Here is an 18,651-nt window from a genome sequence, read left to right as displayed (position 1 = left end):
TACGGGCTTGGGCTCGAAGTATGAATAAAAAGAAAATGCCAAAAGTTGTTTCATAGTTTTTATTTTACTGTCTAAAATTTTCAAAAGGATCGGTCTACTGGGCGAATTTCTACAGCGTTTTTTCCGTGATGCAATTTGATGTGACACATCCTTTATGAAACGAATTTAGATGAACCTTCTCACAAGAATATTCTACTGCATTTAGGCAAAAACATTGAAATAATCGTAATCAAAGATCATCAGTGATTTCAGCCATTTCTATATTATCTCAAATACTAGGTGTAATAAAAAGAAACCCATTTATTTTACATGAAATTGAAGGTTCTGAATGGTATAGGTAAAGGTATGAATGATTCTGTTTAGTGCTCCATCACCATCACTGTCACACAAAATGCGATCAGATTCGCGGATTGTTTATTCATGTAAGCTCATTACCATTTTAACTGAAACAAAGCCGGATTGAATCGTGTACATGTTATATTTTTTATGTCGTATCTATAAATTGTATTAGGTGTACCGGTAAATTTCTTCGGTTTTACAAAAGATGGCGTAACTTGATTATTATTCCAGTGAATCAAATTCCAGACATTCGTTGGAAAGCTACTGTCATTGCGCGTTTTTTTCAGTATATGTCAAAAAATTGAAGCGTAAGTATCATAGTTTTTGGCGACTACGAATATGTCGAATTTCGTACCAACCTGAGACGAGACATGACAATAGGGGGCCGATTCCGGACCACTTTTTCTGTCAAACTCGGACCATTTGCAACTCGACTCCTGATTGGTTGATGAGGAAAACAGTTGACAAAGATAAAAATACTAAAATGGGATTTCCAACATTTTCACAGTGTTGCCAAATTTAATTCAAAATTGACTAATAGTTGCATTCATATTTCAATTTAACGAAAATTTCTATTATGGATTCTTTGTATATTTTCGTTTCTGTTACGTCCTGTGTTCAGTTCCCGAAGAGAGGGAAACATTGTACAGTACTGTTAGTTTTTGAACGATGTCAGAGTTGAATTATAAGGCCTTATTTCCGTATACACTTCACGGTGAAAACGAAATGAAGTGTATCCGCGATGACAACTATACAATGTTGACACCTGGAAACAAAATTAGTTTTTAACAAGGCTTACTACTCTCACCACATCAGATTAGCTGGCCCGAAGGCAGTTTTAAATTTGTCAAAATCTGAATGAAAATTTTTACTTGGCGTTGTTTATTTACTTGAAGCACGTCTTTCTTACCATAACTTAACCCATTTTCTATACACTTTCCGATATTCTCATTAAAATTTATTATAATATAAATTTATCTTCAGATACCATTTTTGTAAGAGATTATTTTACCATATGAAGAAAACAAAGTTTTCCATTCACATTGAACATTAATTCGATACGGAGAAGTTAATTTTCATTCAATTCATGTATTTCAACATATCATACTCCTGTTATCAAATCTACGTTTTCTATTTCTTTTTGCTTTCTCTGAATTTAAATTTGTTTTGGATACCAAAATAACAGGAAAATACTAACTGTTTAAAATATGAAACCCGATTTTATAATTAATATGAAAAATTGTACAGCTCAAATAATACATGATACGAAGAACACATGTTTCTCTTTTGGGAAAATAATCTTCCGAAATTTTATAACATTTGGCAACCTTCACATCTTGCGTGGTTCGGCTCCCTGTTATCTAGCACTTGGTTGACGAAAATGCAGAAAGAAGAGTAAGAAGCCAGTTGTCACGTCTTGTCTTAGGTACCAACGAGAGTGTTTTTGCGGGGAGTGTTACTTCATTACTTCAATATGAAGAAAAAAACTGCGGAAAGTCATCGCATTTTGGTGGAAGTTTATGGTGACCATGCTCCAACTGAGCGATCGTGTCAGACGTGTTTTACACAGTTTAAAAGTGGTTATTTTGACTTGGAAGACGAAGAACGTTCCGGACCGCCAAACAACTTGGAAAATGAAGAATTGGAGGCTTTTCTCGATCAAGATCCGTCACAAACGCAACAACAACTTGCAGATACACTTGGAGTAGCTCAGCAAACCATATCCGATCGCTTAAAAGCAATGGGAGTGATCCGAAAGATAGGACATTGGGTGAATTGAAGCCACGAGACGTCGAACGCCGTTTTTTCACGTGCGAACAACTGTTCCAACGTCATAAACGGCATAAAAGAAAGGGTTTTCTGCATCGAATCGTTACTGGCGATGAAAAGTGGGTCCATTACGACAATCCTAAACGTCGGGCAACGTATGGATACCCTGGCCATGCATCAACATCGACGTCCGCGCGGAATATTCATGGCCAGAAGGTTATGCTGTCTATTTGGTGGGACCAGCTGGGTGTGGTGTACTATGAGCTGCTAAAGTTGAATGAAACCATTACGGGCGAACTCTACCGACGACAATTGATGCGTTTGAGCCGTGCACTGCCACATACGGCCACAATACGAGCAATGACACGATAAAGTCATTTTGCAGCACGACAACCGCATGCTCGACCGCATGTCGCGGAACCGGTCAAAAAATACTTGGAAACTCTGAAATGGGAGGTCCTATCCCACCCGCCGTACTCTCCAGACATTGCTCCGTCCGATTACTAGGACGTGTAATGCAATTTTAAGACATTTGGCATCAACATATTTTTTCGAAAACCCCGATTTCCTTTACTCGCCCCTTGGGTGGTTTTTCGATTTTCAAAAAACTCAAACATTGACCGCTTTGCGCCACTCTCCCTTAAGTCCGATCGAGCTGATATTTTGCATAGGGTGTTTTTTCGAGGTGGTGAACATTTTTTATTGGTTAACTTTTTGAAATTTTAGGGTAAATTTTTTTCTCATACATTCATTGGCAGCTTAGTTTCTTTATAAATAAAATAAAATAAATTCTTTGCTCGCTTCACATTTATTTTTTTTTCCATGACAAAATAACAAAAATGCTATTTGTATAAATATGTGACATTTGGTTGAATAATTTATACAAAAAAAATGGTACAGCTTAGAAAATCCATGATACGAAGAACACATGTTTGACTCATGGGGAAATAATCCGAAAGATAGGACATTGGGTGAATTGAAGCCACGAGACGTCGAACGCCGTTTTTTCACGTGCGAACAATGGAGAAATAATCTTCCGAAATTTTATAACATTTGGCAACCTTCACATCGTGCTCCATGTTATCTAGCGCTTGGTCGAAAGAGAGATTTGAATTAACACGTTCGTAACACAGAGTCCATTCTTCAATCTGCGAATCCGCGAATCTGATCGCATTTTGTGTGACAGTGGTGGCAACATTGCAACATTGCACTAAACCGGATTACACCTAGTATTTGAGAAAAATACATCTCGTAACAAAAATAAATTTATTTATTGACTTCCTGATTTATTGATATGTCATGTACATAGTTTAAACTTTGAAATCAGAAACCATTGATAACCCCACAATATTGCCTAAATATTACCATTCGAGAAGTTATATTTGAAAAAAAAACTTAAATTGTTATTGAACTTAACATTTACGATACAAACAAACGATACAAAACATATCAAAGTGAATTGTATTGTATTAACGAAAATTTGGCTAACACCACACGTTACGAAAAAGATAGTACACCTAACCATCGTGAATTTTATTATAAAATTTTCTAACACTATAACAATTAATTCTATGGGAAATAAGCTAATTTTTTTAACTGCTCAAAGCTGTAATTATATGTTTTTTTTTCTACAATTTCAATTCTAATCACTTTCTTAAAAACATCCAAATTTAGTGTTCCAATCCTGTTTGTAACCTCTTGTTTTCTGTGCAAATTCGTTATTCAACCTATTCATGCAAGAATCCAGTTTACCTTATTGGGCCATATCTATGTCAGCGCACCCAAGTAGTTGAATCTCAAGGAACTCTATCAAATTCGGTCTACATAATATCAGATGTACCACGTGGGTCAGTGTTTGGGTCATTACTTTACTCACTATTCATTGATGATTTGCCCACTATTCTCAAATATTGTATGATACACACATTTGCTGATGATGTTCAGCTATACTTTCCCTCAATATCGCGGCCGATGAAACGGCTCGGTTAATTAACTTGAGATCTTGAGAATATCTGTCGGTGGTCTGAACGTAACCCACTCCCTATTAATACTTCCAAAACAAAATTTATGTTTCTAAGTAGACATCAGAGACCACATTCATTGTCAAATATTCTTCTCAACAATGAAGTTCTAGAATATATTGAAAAAAGTTTCCAACCTGGGAGTTGTGTTTCAGTATGATTTGGAATGGGATGCTCATATTAATACGCAGTGCTCCAAAATCTATGCTGGTCTGCGCTACTTCAGGCTTACTGCAAGTATGTTGTCTGCTACGGTTAAAATAAGATTATTTAAATCTCTCCTACTATCCTACTTCACTTATGGTTTGGAACTAACATCGAATGCCTCTGTAGCTGCTCTCGAGAAATTGCGCTAAATGAATGTCTTAGATGGATATTCGGTATTAGTACGTTCTCTCGAGTTTCTCATCTTCACCTCATCTACTGGGATGCTCTTTTCATAGTTTTCTCAAAATACGATGTCGTATTCAGGGTTTCAATTCAATTTTAAGCACGACTATTCGATCCAACAATAATCCAGAGACTGACTCTAATTTCCATGAGCTCATTATTAGAGGGATATTAACATCTTGCTTTTTGCTTCATTCTCAGCTCTCCATATTCTGTACATGAGAGAATGAGATCGGTTTTTATTTCTGATTTCCTCTCTCTGCAATGTTCTCATGTTAAGAAGTATTATGCAAGTTCCTTTCTCTCATTGCTATCCATAGAGTTCTATATCCATGATTCCTTAAACTCAGGTTCGTCAAGTATCTTATCAAAGCTACAGAACAGACGAATCACTAATTATTTATATTCCTAAAAAATTTCTGAACCGTTAAATAGCTAGTATTTTTTATTCATATCGCTTCTCCCACATTACTCCCCGTCTCTATTCTTACGACTTCATTTTGCTGCCCATTCATCTTTCTTTTATCGTATGAGATTTTACTGAAAGATTCCCAAAAATATTTAATGGGATCACGCTCTATTACATGAGTGATATTTTGACATTAATCACAATTCATCATATTTTTTTTCCAGTCCGTGCTAGTCCTCACTTCATTGTCTAATATAAAGTTCCTAGATTACACCAAAATTTTACTATATCTTTGAACAAACTTTTACAGCATTCATTTCCGAATTTGATGTGAAGATTTCATGTGTCAAATTACGTCTTTTTAAATGAAAATAATACAACTGAATTGACTCCATCAAATTAAATTTCATCGAAGTAGTACCAAAATCGTGCAGGTAAAACGGTTGACATTCTCTTTCTTTCTTGTTCTGCAGTAAGCCTGAGCTCAGCCTGAGCACTTTCATGACCGACGATTCTATCTTTGTGTCACCTTTATTTCTTCCACGAATCTTCATGCCTGACGATTCCTTTTCTTTTTATTTTTTTTTCATGGCCGAAAAATCTAAGCTTAGTCTGAGTTTGTCCCACGAATCTTCATGGCCGACATTTCCATTTTTTTGTTTTGCATGGCCGACGAAATTATCTTCGTCCCACGTCTTTCTGTCCCACGAATCATCATGGCCGACATTTCCATTTTTTTGTTTTGCATGGCCGATGAAATTATCTTCGTCCCACGTCTTTCTGTCCCACAAATCATCATGGCCGACATTTTCTTTTTTTTAATTTTGCATGGCCGACGAAATTATCTTCGTTCCACGTCTTTCTGTCCCACGAATCTTCATGGCCGACAATTGCTTCTTTTTATTTTGCATGGCCGACGAAATCATCTTCGTCCCACATCTTTCTGTCCCACGAATCTTCATGGCCGACATTTCCTTTTTTATTTTGCATGGCCGACGAAATCATCTTCGTCCCACGTCTTTCTGTCCCACGAATCTTCATGGCCGACATTTCCATTTTTATTTTGCATGGCCGACGAAATTATCTTCGTCCCACGTCTTTCTGTCCCACGAATCTTCATGGCCAACAATTCCTTCTTTTTATTTTGCATGGCCGACGAAATCATCTTCGTCCCACGTCTTTCTGTCCCACGAATCTTCATGGCCGACATTTCCTTTTTATATTGTGCATGGCTGACGAAATCATCTTCGTCCCACGTCTTTCTGTCCCACGAATCTTCATGGCCAACAATTCCTTCTTTTTATTTTGCATGGCCGACGAAATCATCTTCGTCCCACGTCTTTCTGTCCCACGAATCTTCATGGCCGACATTTCCTTTTTATATTGTGCATGGCTGACGAAATCATCTTCGTCGCACGTCTTTTGTCTCACGAACGTTCATGGCCGACGAAATCATCTTCGTCCCACGAATCCTCATGACCGACTTCTCCCATTTTTTCTGCGTCCCCGATAAATCGGAGCGTATTCCGCAATTTTCATGGGCAAATAAATCACTTTTGTTCTACATGCTTAACACATTTTTCGTAACACATAATATGACCGGCAAGAACATTTCACATCTTGATTTTAGAGTCCAATTTTCTTCAGAAATAACATTTATACAATAGCATTTTCCACAAAATGGGTTTAACTAGATTATTCCGCTATTTTCTTTCACGTTCAACTTTTTCAAAATATAATGCTTAAAATATGTCACTACCAACTGCGCCATTGTCGTATTCAGGGTTTCAATTCAATTTTAAACACGACTATTCGATCCAACAATAATCCAGAGACTGACTCTAATTTCCAAGAGCTCATTATTAGAGGGATATTAACATCTTACTTTTTGCTTCATTCTCAGCTCTCCATATTCTGTACATGAGAGAATGAGATCGGTTTTTATTTCTGATTTCCTCTCTCTGCAATGTTCTCATGTTAAGAAGTATTATGCAAGTTCCTTTCTCTCATTGCTATCCATAGAGTTCTATATCCATGATTCCTTAAACTCAGGTTCGTCAAGTATCTTATCAAAGCTACAGAACAGACGAATCACTAATTATTTATATTCCTAAAAAAATTCTGAACCGTTAAATAGCTAGTATTTTTTATTCATATCGCTTCTCCCACATACGATACATCTTCTTTCTGTTTAGAATAATCCATCATGGTCCCTTTTATCTTTTTGAAAAGCTTACTTCCTTTAGAGGCATGCGAACCCGAAACTTTGTTCTGTTACAAATAAATATAGGAGAAGTGTGTAATACGCACACCCTAAGCGAGAATGGATTTATCTTGATCGTGCTCTCAAAATTGAGGGTAACAACTACGTCAGTACGTAGATTAGTTAACCCTCAGTCATCTATACTAGTTCTGTATTTTAGATACTGAATAACAAAAGTGCTACAAATTTTATTTTGTAAGGCGACCAAATTCTAAATTACCAATGATACGGTGTTAAATGGCCCAGCAGAAGTATAATATACCCATTAGTTGTTTCTCTCAAAGACTATAAAGCTCAGAGAAACAGCTTGTATGAATGAGAGAGTCCATCAATCTATTCCCTTCATACCCACCAGCGAAGAGAAGAAACCGTTCCTCCGATGAGCGTGTTCTCCCAGTATTCATGCATTAAATCTCCAGTCCGCGCTCTTGTTTTCCTGCATTCTCTGAGCAGATAATATAGATGCCAAATGTGAAGACATGTTTTCGTTGTCAAGACATTTAATTTTGTAAAAACATACTGAGGACATTTCAAAGTATGTGAAAACAATTGTTTGTGTGATTTATCGAACATGATTTAGAAATATCGTGATGGTTTGCTCATTGGATTCATTATAATTTCTCTCGTGAGAATGTTTGCGGCCGAAAGCGAGCAAATTGTCCCGATCGAGGGTATGCCGTACTGCCCGATGGTAAGCTGATGCGGAAAATATCATATTGAGAAAGAAAAGAATCTATTCTTACCAGTTTCTTCATCTGAGAAATTCACTGGGAACTCGACTCAATAAATATGACCTTATCGCCTCTGAATTGGTTTCAAGCAACAAAAACCTTATAGAAATGATGTAGAAAATCACATCGAAAATCGCTTCCAAAGGAAATTATTTTTCTTATTTTTTCAAAGCATGTTACAAATGTAAAACTTGCATGGTAGGATTCTATCATTGACTAGTACGATTGCCTATATCCATTGCATTTCTATTCTTGCTGGTTTACGAGAAAATCAGGCGGGTCAAATTGCCCGGCAGGCGCGTTTTCGACACATCTCCTCTACTTCTCATTTTAGAGACTCATTCTGTGGAACCAGCTACCAGCTGAAATCAAAATCATGCGATCACGCGAACGATTCAACCGAGAGTGTATATGATCGATGGAAGAAATTAGAAATTGAAAATAAAATAGTTATTCATTGAATTCTGATCCAAAATTTATGATGTGGTCGTATCGAATCCAATGTCAGATTTGAAAAAGGAGAAGTCCTTACGCTGCAAGTAAAAATGAATAAATCATTGAATGAATCATAAGCTTCCTTTGCATACTTATAAGTAGATAAACACAATTAAACTAAATTCAAATACTATTTTTTACAATACCAAAAAATTGATTAGCAATATATATTTCACTCCTAACTATAATTATCTCGTTTTGTTTTTATTTACTTTCTTCTTATTCGCCGTTTGTTACGTTGCACAAAATCACGAACTCTGTATCACTCTGCGACAGGGCCAGCGGTCGTATAATTGAAAAAAAATTAAAGTTTTTGATCGATCTGAATTATTTCTACGGCGCACTATTACAAAAAATATTTTTTTAAACAAACTTTTGAATAATTGGTCCATTGACATGAGCAGTCTGTGAACGAACACTGTGGAGAAAGAAAATATAACAATTTAAGCCCCACCCGCTGGTAGCTTATTGACATGGCCAAAGCGTAAAAGCTTCATATTATATCAGATAATAGTGTAACGAGAGCCAGTCGCGACCGGGGCTTTGTGCGTAGGTGGCCGACTTATGCGCCACTCCCATAGGGAAGACCAACCACCGCGGTTAAATTTTGCCCAGCTTCTGAGACCCAACCTTAGGACGGGCCAAATTCCCGGCTCGAGAAACGACTGTGCCCAAGTACCTGGAAGGCAATCAGCCAACACCAAAGGGAAAACCTTTCACAATCACCCGATCACGGGCTACAAAAGAACCCCAGCGACACTCAAGAACAGCGAGAGGCTGTAAGTATCATCACTGGATCCAACTACCGAATCCCCACAACACTTCCCAATCGCTTCGGAGGTGAAAGCGGGGGCTGAAAGACAAGGAGTCAACCCGACTCGTGACCAAAACTACAAAAAAAAGAAAATCCAATGACAACACCCTTCTTGTACTAGTTGTCCGCGAAACGCAGCATTCGGGGGAGTTCTTTTACCTAAGCGGGAGGGGGCGGATTACGTGTTTTATGCTTCAACATGGATGTATTCTTCTTTCTGTGCAAAAATTCATCAACTCACGGAAAACAGCTTGTGGTTTTAAAGCTCAAATTCGCATGTTATTTCTTTAAATTTTCCTCAATCCATAAACTCCATTTTCACAATTAATCACATATATAATATTAGCTAATTATTATAATTAATCCCCACACATCAAAATCATTTTCATTACTTCATACTTCACCTACATACTCTACAAACTTTTATTTAACTATATTTGTACATTGATTTTTGGGATTCGATCCCATGATCATTTGATCATCCGCTTAAGTCCTGGTGTCTGAACTACCTACTCTATCCCCGATTTCTCTAGGTAACATATCCGAATCCTGTTAAGAGTGCGTTCAAATAATCTGTCTACCGCTCGTCAGCGGGAAATCTATTTTTGTGGATATGGTTTTGTGGCTCTATTTATTGAGTGTCGGTAACGACTACTCGCTTATTGTCCCCGACATGCGCATATAATTTAAGGGGTACTCACTCTGGATAATTGAGTTCGGTGGTATTGTAGCAAACCTGCTTCCGTTGCCGTGCTGTTGACGCGCACGTTACAGTGCGCGCTTTTGTTTGTCGCTGTGGCGCACTGCTTTAGCCACCGAAATAGCAGCTGGTCAATCTCTCCGGAATGCGTTGGAGAATCGCAAATATATTGTTGCGTCGGCCGAATATATATTGGTCAATCCTCAGTTCCGATTCGCGGGGCCAGAAGCGTTTCCCTCCTTTTAGTAATTTAAAAGAAACGTGATGCCACCATTATAAAACCCAAAGCCACATGGGAAAGAAAAACGCACATTTACCTTTTTGTAATTTTCTTCGCACTCTAGGGGGAATTTTTGGGTAAACTAACGCTGTCTCACTAATTTATCGCTACACGGGGATAAATTCAAAATTGTATTCCGCGCAACTAACAAAAAAAAATTATCACTGAATTACCTTTCCAACAATTTTAAAAAGAAGCAATTTCGGAAAAAAAGGTTTTCCACTTCTGCCTTCTTCCACGGTTCGAACTGAAGTGGTTCCGCAAAAGCTAGAATCCTCAGATCAGCGGGCTATTCTGTTTTGTATCAGACTCTTTTTTAGAAAAAGTCGTACCGAAGTCATTCTTCACCCGCTTTCGGAATTGTTTCCCGAATCCCCTATGGCATTAACCTATCACCCTCCGAGTCCCGGTCAAGCCGAATCTCGCGCCGGGGATTCGATTTTAAGTAAAAAGAAAACGCTTAAGGTTGTCGGAGTTTCAATCGGGCAGTCATCGGGTGCGGATGTTTTTTTTTCTACTGCTCCGTGCATAATATCGTTTGATATTGATGGCTTCTGTGCGATAACAATAAATATGGTTCCATTCCGATTTTTTAAAGTAGAGCTAGGCTTTCTGTTACTTTAATGCGTAATTTCCAAATTAAGTCGTAAATTGTGCGGATAATGTGTATTTAATTTTTTTTTTGTTTCCATTTAGTAAGAAGCAGAGGTTCGAACAACGCGCGCGTTTCTGCTGTTTTTTTTATTATATTTCGAATGTGCGAAGTGTGCTATCTGATTTAGTGATTCTGGAATCAGTGACATTTTATTTAATTTTCTACGCAAATATTTATATTTATAATTCTAAATTTGCGAGGTGAAATGCTAAAATGAAGCAATTTTATACGTCGTATGTGTTAGTGAAAACCCGATCGCTTTCGTTACGCTCTCGATCGTCGCCGTTTCGGTTAGGTGTTATTGTGTTCTCTTTCCGTCTCATGTATTTTGCTATCGTGGTGAATGTATCACACTTAAGGAATCATCACATGAATGGACGTAGCTGATCGGTGATTTATTTTATCAATATCTCATACAGATTTTTTTTTCTCATACACTATATTGTATCCTATACAAAGAGTTAGCATGTTGTTTCTGTTAGCATACTTCTCTCCTCATAACAAGCGTATAACTTATAACACATTAAAAGGTAATATTAAAAGTTAAATTAGGTTATTGAAATTTCCAACAGGAATCTTGAAAGCCCAGTTCCAACAGGAATCATCAAATGGCAGCTCTTCTGGAGAGTAGAGAGATAAAAAGTGAAAAGGGAAGTTTGCATTCAATGAGGGTGAATGGGATAGCTGCTGACTCAGGTATAAAGGAAACAACGTAAAATTTGCGATATAGGTGTGCATCGATTTCTAAAATTCAATTCGTAAATACATTTCCTGATATTTCCATTGTAATATGTTGGCGCTATCAGACACAATTTTCTTTTGATGTATATTCATAGTTTGAGAGAGGCGTGTCATTCTTTTACATGGAGTATGTGTTCGGTGCTGAAATATCTTTTTTCATTCATGATTTTTGTTTTGAAGGTGCTCATTCCACCTGGAAATCCATCATTGTAATTGTCGCTTCCCAGATTCGGTGTCGTCAACGCGTATATTCCTAAGTATGAATAGGTGATTGAGTGTAGTGAGCCTCATTATTATGTACGCTGTGGTTATCAGACATGACGTCATTATTCAAGTATCATGTTTTAACTTTTTCTAGATATTTTGTGTTGTTATGGTGTGATTTTGGAAACAAACGTATTCGCGGTCGGCACGATGGCAGCAGAGCGGTGTTTATTCGTCTTCTGGGGTGTTATTACCATGATTGGGGCGACGCAGCTTCGTCAGCTTCAGGACGGCAACTAAGCTATTTTTGTTTGTCTTCCATCGTATCAATATTAATAGATATGTGGCTCCACGACAGCAGCTGCTTTAATAAATTGCAATATTTTCTTTTTTGGCTTTACAGTAGTCGTTCGCTAACTGGGCCTATTGTTACTGGACTACTTTTAACAGAGCGTACAATAACTATGCTGCAATCCATTTATGTATTAATGATAGACGTAATATTCAATTTGGAGTTTTGCTATTTTGCAGCGTGTGGAATTCGATAATTGGGTTGAACTAGGAAAAAGCCCAGTTAGTGAACGAGTACTATTGTATTTTGTCTAATATTCGTGTGTGTATGTTTGAGCGTATAAATATTCTAGAAGTAGATTCAATTTCAGATACATTAAATGTATGTAGAATCGAAATTCTGAATATTTCAAAATATTTTTTTATGTTTCAAATTTTAGTTTTCTAAGACAACATTGGATTATCTAATTTGATAAATTCCCTTTTACATCAGATTCCGGAGACTTATTGCATAACATATAATTCAGAGATTCCATATTTCAGATGTTGGATTTTGAATTATGAATTTCATGTTCGAGTTTATGAATATTTCCGAGTTTCAGTGTTCAACTGCTGTACAGGTTTCCATAATCCATAATCCAAAATCCATAATGTTATTGTTCCATGTTAAGATTTGATAGAACACTTGTTCCACAGTCGTGGTAGCAATTGGAAGTTCGGAGTGCACTACTACTAGCTATAGAATAATATCACTAACCAATTATTATTTATATTTATATTTTGAATTTCATATTATCTTTTATACTTATTATAATTATAGTTTTTAACAGTAACCAATGTGACAACGGTCGGCAGGCAGAACATTTGATACATTCTACGATTTAATTTAATTCTATTTTACTAACCAATTCCCCCAGCAGCCACCATTTTCACTAGGTAATAGTAATAGTGATAAGAAATAAGTAATAGTATTACTTTAACTATGACCATAAGTAGTTATAGTTGTGGTTATAGTTATAGTTATAGTTATAGTTATAGTTATAGTTATAGTTATAGTTATAGTTATAGTTATAGTTATAGTTATAGTTATAGTTATAGTTATAGTTATAGTTATAGTTATAGTTATAGTTATAGTTATAGTTATAGTTACAGTAAAATTAGTTAAGTATCAAGTACCGCTAAATAATTAGTAACAACAAGCTACGCCAGTAACACCGGCTGAGTGTATCCTATGGCTTACCTTCCATACTAACACATTCCCGAATTCCCGAGACATTTATGAGAGGTCGTAGAGTTCTCTGCATCTCTCTTAAGTAAATGTTGAACTAACATTCCTCCCCTTTCCTCAGCAGTTGGAAGGACGTGGCCAGGACAATTCTTAACTGTTGAAGAAAGCATGCCTTCATCTAAGAGATATTACTAATCATCAGCAACGGATGGAGGCTAGCTTTTAACTTGATAGTTCTGAATTCGTACCACCTACGATATTGTACAACTTGCTCAATGCTAATGCTAATGCTAAAAAAGAAAACGCTTAAGGTTGTCTCTCCGTCGCTGGGAGAAATCTCGTCAGCGGAAAGTACAGTCTCGAGAGCTTTGCAGCAGCCGACAGCTAGCACCAGCTATCGGAGCCCGCGGCACTCAGTTGAATTTGAAAAATGAAAAAAAAGGGGAAACCGGCACTCGCTCTGCCGGGCATCTCATACACCATCACAGAGTAGTGAAAAGCTCTGAGCTTATAAAGAAATTAATTGTACGAGGGGCTCACAAATGAAATATGTGGTACACGCTACAATAGAAACAAATGAACTTGAAGATGAAGACCCTATGTAATGTAAAAAAAGAAGAAGAATATTACACAGTCTTGCTTTTTCCAGTGAGCAGTGGACATCAAATCGGGGTGCGAATTCGCTCGCACTTTCAACTCTAAGGAGGATCTCGATGAAACTACACAAAGCATCTGTTTTCTTCCCATCTGTTGGAGAGCGCTTGTGTATTTTTGCAGCACGCACACTGTCAGCAGCAGCAACAGCAAGAGTGTGTTTAATTTCATGTGACGATATGGCATAAATGACCATGCATATATTTGTGATTCACTCCTATCGCGACGTGTTTTTTCTACAAATTCATCAAATAGTAAACGATCAGTTTTTTTCAGAACTAGTTTCCGAAGGAGTTTACGCTGTTCAACTTCGAGTTCAAGCATCCTGAAACACTTTTCACTCAGTGAAACAGTGCATTACACCGACTAGAGGCTACGTTCTCGTGTAATCGGTTCAGCATGCACACATTGTTGTTAATTTTAATACGTTACCAAATGTCTGATAAGTAGCAATTGATCTATAGTGTAGCTAGCTAGAAGTTCACTTTGTTTATGTGTTGTGTTGATTACTGAACAACAACAAGACAATGGCCCTGATTCTCGAATACACTTCACGGTGGAAACGAAATGAACGGCACGCCATTGAACTACGTTTTACGAGTTAGTGAAGTGTCGAAGATAATGATGAGTTTTCAGGCAGAATGAGAACTTATCAAATAAAAAATCATTAATGAAAATTATCTTCTTCGTATCAAACTGGTATTCAATGTGAGTGGAAAACTTTGTTTTCTTCATGTGGTATAATAATCCCATACAAAAATTTCATCTGAAGATAATTTGATATTATAATGATAAATTTAGTGGGAAACTAATCTCGCATCCAGATGTCGACACCGTACCGTTGTCATCGCGAATGCGTTTCATACCGTTTCCACCGTGAAGTGTATTCGTAGTGTATTCGAGAATCAAGCCCAATATCTTGCATCGGACAACCCCCATTTCTCTGATAAGCTGCATTAAGGATTTCATATGCATTAAAACCCCAAGACATCAACATATAAAAAACACTAAACAAAAAACAAAAACGCAAGAGATGTGGGAGAGGTGGAAATAAGGAATTATAAAAATCGCAAAGGAAGGAAACATAGTAACCAAATTAAGAAATAAAAAGAATTTAAGTGAAAAAAAAGTGATAGAAGTTGGAAGAAAAACGGCATTTGTATCGGCTGAAAAATTATGTACTGTGTAAATTATCTGTTATATTGAAGGTTGGAAATAAACGAACTGTAGTAAACATTCATGTTGGTGCTGTGTTCATTTGCCATTCATACTCAGAAATAAAAACTCCGGCAGTCCTAGATCGAAGAAAAACAAAATGAATGAAATGAACTGTACTCAATGAGTTATGGATCTATGTCCGTGGTACATTCAGTCCTATTTTTTACTTTTCAACTTGGTTACTGATATTATGAAAGATATTCCATCATATAATCGTCCACATGATAACGTGTTCAGCTACCTCTGTGGTGGTTCCACAAATGAGCGAAATAAAAATTTTCATATTAAAAAAATATAAAGGTTTTTTTCCAGTAATGTTCATCCATCGACTCCGACTCGTTCTTAAACAGTATGATTTATTTAGAATAATCAGCGTCTCATTACGGATGATCGAGCAAGTGAAATTACTCCATTGGAATGTTTTAAGCTACTTAACATAACAATTATGAAATAACTTTCCTGTAACATTTGAGACAGCCGGTGCATTCAAATTCTTTGCTCCTGTTACTAATAACTGACACGTGCGACTGAAGCAGCCCGTTTTATACGCTTGTCCTTTTAGAGAGACAAAAAACGGATTCAAAACCATTATGGAAAATAACAATAATTACCCTCGTGTGAGCGGCTCGTTAGTGTGCACTTTCCCGTCGTCTGGTTGAAACATTGTAACACGTACCAAAAATATAACATAAATGCCACGGCCACCCCCAGAGTCTTCCAACTATCGTTCCCACCCCAGCAAAAGTAAAAGTTTCTCTAATTAAAACTATTCAACGGGAAGAGACAGCGCTACTACAACTATTTTCATACGCCCGACAACGCATTCAACGAGACGAAACATACATATGGCTAGGGGAATGTATCATACTGGTGGAAAAGTTCCTCCTTCAGGATATAAAGGCTAGGATAGACGAGCATCAAATTGAAAACAAACTAATTGGAGAGAGCGACAGTTACTAATAAAAATATACTAACAAACACATTCTCTAATGGTTCGGATAACTTCGTCAGCAATAGTCAATAAGTGAAACACGCAGGCGAGTCATTCGGCCAGGCGGGATGTAATGAACAGAATCTACTGCTAGTTCTACGTTACCGTTATTATTATTGTGCTGACCGGCATGTTTATGGCCTGCTCCATCGGGATGCGAGGGGTGCGAGTTGAGTCCGGCGTTCAGGACGGCCCCTTTGCCACCCATCGGAGGCATCGGTTTCTGGTGGTTGTTGTTATCGGTCTGGATCGCGGACAGTGGGATCGCCAGGCAGTTATTGCCGGGCGCTTGGAGACAATCCTGTTCAGATTTGGGCAGCGGCGAGTAGGCAATGATCGAACCACGGCCAGACGATGGACTGATACGGTTGTACCGTCCACCCCCGGATAACTTGTCACTCATCTTTTCCGTGGTAACTGTGGCTGTCGCGTCTGTTGACAGCGATGGTCGTAACCAGCAACGTCACCGAATGGGGCCAAGACGGTGACCTCGGCAACGGCAGCGGGTCCAACGGCGATCCTTCCTGTATTTGCAATCTCTCGGGTGACAGCTATTCGCATTCTCTCGCTCGGTGTGTGTTTTTTTGTTTTGCTATTTTCGTTACTTTTCTCCTCTTATGATGACACGTACATTACCACCGCGTGAGAGAAACCCCCAAGAAGCTGCTTTCATTGAGATTTTCTTATTTCGCTCATTCACTTGCACAAGTACACTCGTTTTGTACACGCACGTACAAAATGTAGGATTGCTTCACTCACTTGGGAATGCGAACTTGAAAATATTGCGCCAACTTTTCACCTCCTCAGGGTAAGTGCTGTGAAAGTCATTACTTTTACTACAAAAAAAATACAAATGGTTGCATTGGATAGATCAGCGCTACCAGATTATGTAATTATTCGAAATGTTCGTCATAACCACTATTGTTTGTTGATTTTTAAAAATATTTATTTTGAAGCTAGATTTTCTTCTATGTTGAGCAAAGAACTGTGTTTGGTAGAGGCGAATGAACTGCAAAGTTTAAAGCCTCTTTAAAACAATGAACGGAACTGAACGGTTTCTCATAAAACAACAAAATTTGTTTCTGATGGCTAACTGGTTATACGAACTATGGATATGGCTTATTTTGGACTACTTGCAACATTGACATCATATCACAACGAGTGTACTCAGAAGAAATATTAGGAAAACTACATTTTTACGCATCGATTAGGCACCTGAGAAACCCTAACATTTTCTACATAGATTATGGAAGAACGAATTATGCCAAATATAGTCTATTAATCGTATGAGGAGCCTCTGTAACGAGCACAGTGAAATAATTGATGTAACCATGTCAAGGTCAATGCTTAAAGACTATCTGAATAGAATAAGATATAGTCAAATTTCACTGTAATATTTGGGCAGCATATTTAGTCTACGCTGTTTTTACAAAATAAATAAATAAATAAATAAAATTTGTTTTTGATCATGTAACTTGTGAAAATCCTCTTTTGAATTAGTAGTTATCGTATCGGTCTACAATTTTGATTGACGACAATAAATAAATAAATAAATAAATAAATAAATAAATAAATAATTCGTTTACTGTCTTTCATATTAACTGTCTCGGCTAGGAAATTCCTCATCAGTGTTCCAGAGTTGAGTAGACTAGTCACACGATGATGTAGAAAAAAAAGAAAGATCTAATCTAGCCAAAGCAGGATGATCTATACAGAAATGTGATTCATTTGCGACTGAACAATCAACTAATGATTGATTATAGAGGACTTAAATTACAAGTTCATTCGCCTCTAGTCTTGAAAAAGACTGGGAGTGTCCTGGAAATGAACCCAAAATCGACCGCTTGGTAAGCGAACGCACAGCACTCTAGGCTACACAGACCTTCTAAACAAGTACTGTCGATGGGAGTGAGAGTGGGTAAAAAAATAGTTTTCGAACTTTTTGTTGAATAACTATCGTAAATTAGACTAAAACGCAATTCTGACTGCGTAGATAGGTTCTCTAATAATAAATTTACGAGTGTTCAGGGAATTGTTGAATAATATTAATTTTTCACAGAACTGTGATTAAATGAAAGTTGACCCAATCTTAGTGACAATGGGTCAAAGTAATAAATATTACTTTCTATGAAGAACTAGCTGACCCGGAAAACTTCGTCCCACCTACAATTGGTTTTCTGATTTATATAATTCCGAATACTAACGCTACACGAAAATTATTTCTCTGTGCGCGATCTATATTCGCAGTATATAATTCCTTTTTTGACATACACACCTGACTGAGTCAGATCAATCCTGATACTGACTGGTAAAATCCTACTGGATACTGGTTGTTCAAATCCATAGATATACAAAACTTGCCAAAAAATTACTTTCCAATTTTTCAACTTTCCGAATGGTTTTCATAATTTTCTAAGCATATAAACCTGACGCAGACTGAGACACTTCAATCCTGAT

At 37.2% G+C, this 18,651-nt stretch overlaps 1 protein-coding gene across 9 annotated transcripts in view; it reads right to left on the bottom strand.

Annotated features, from left to right (window-relative positions):
* LOC129771373 (uncharacterized) overlaps positions 1–18,651 on the bottom strand; it is a 284,948-nt gene that overhangs the window by 256,620 nt on the left and 9,677 nt on the right. For 4 of the 9 annotated variants that reach the window (XM_055774952.1, XM_055774950.1, XM_055774949.1 and 1 more), the window contains exon 2: positions 16,300–17,030. In XM_055774952.1, coding sequence (XP_055630927.1) covers positions 16,300–16,597 — 298 coding nt within the window. In that variant the 5' untranslated portion in view covers positions 16,598–17,030. The remainder of the gene's footprint in view (positions 1–16,299; positions 17,031–18,651) is intronic. The other 5 variants (XM_055774953.1, XM_055774951.1, XM_055774948.1 and 2 more) reach the window with 2 other exon arrangements.

This window comes from Toxorhynchites rutilus, chromosome 2 (genome assembly GCF_029784135.1).
Source record: "Toxorhynchites rutilus septentrionalis strain SRP chromosome 2, ASM2978413v1, whole genome shotgun sequence".
NCBI classification, from domain to species: Eukaryota; Metazoa; Arthropoda; class Insecta; order Diptera; family Culicidae; genus Toxorhynchites; species Toxorhynchites rutilus.
The sequence above is the reverse complement of the archived record's forward strand: the minus strand, read 5'-3'. Positions and strand labels throughout refer to the sequence as shown.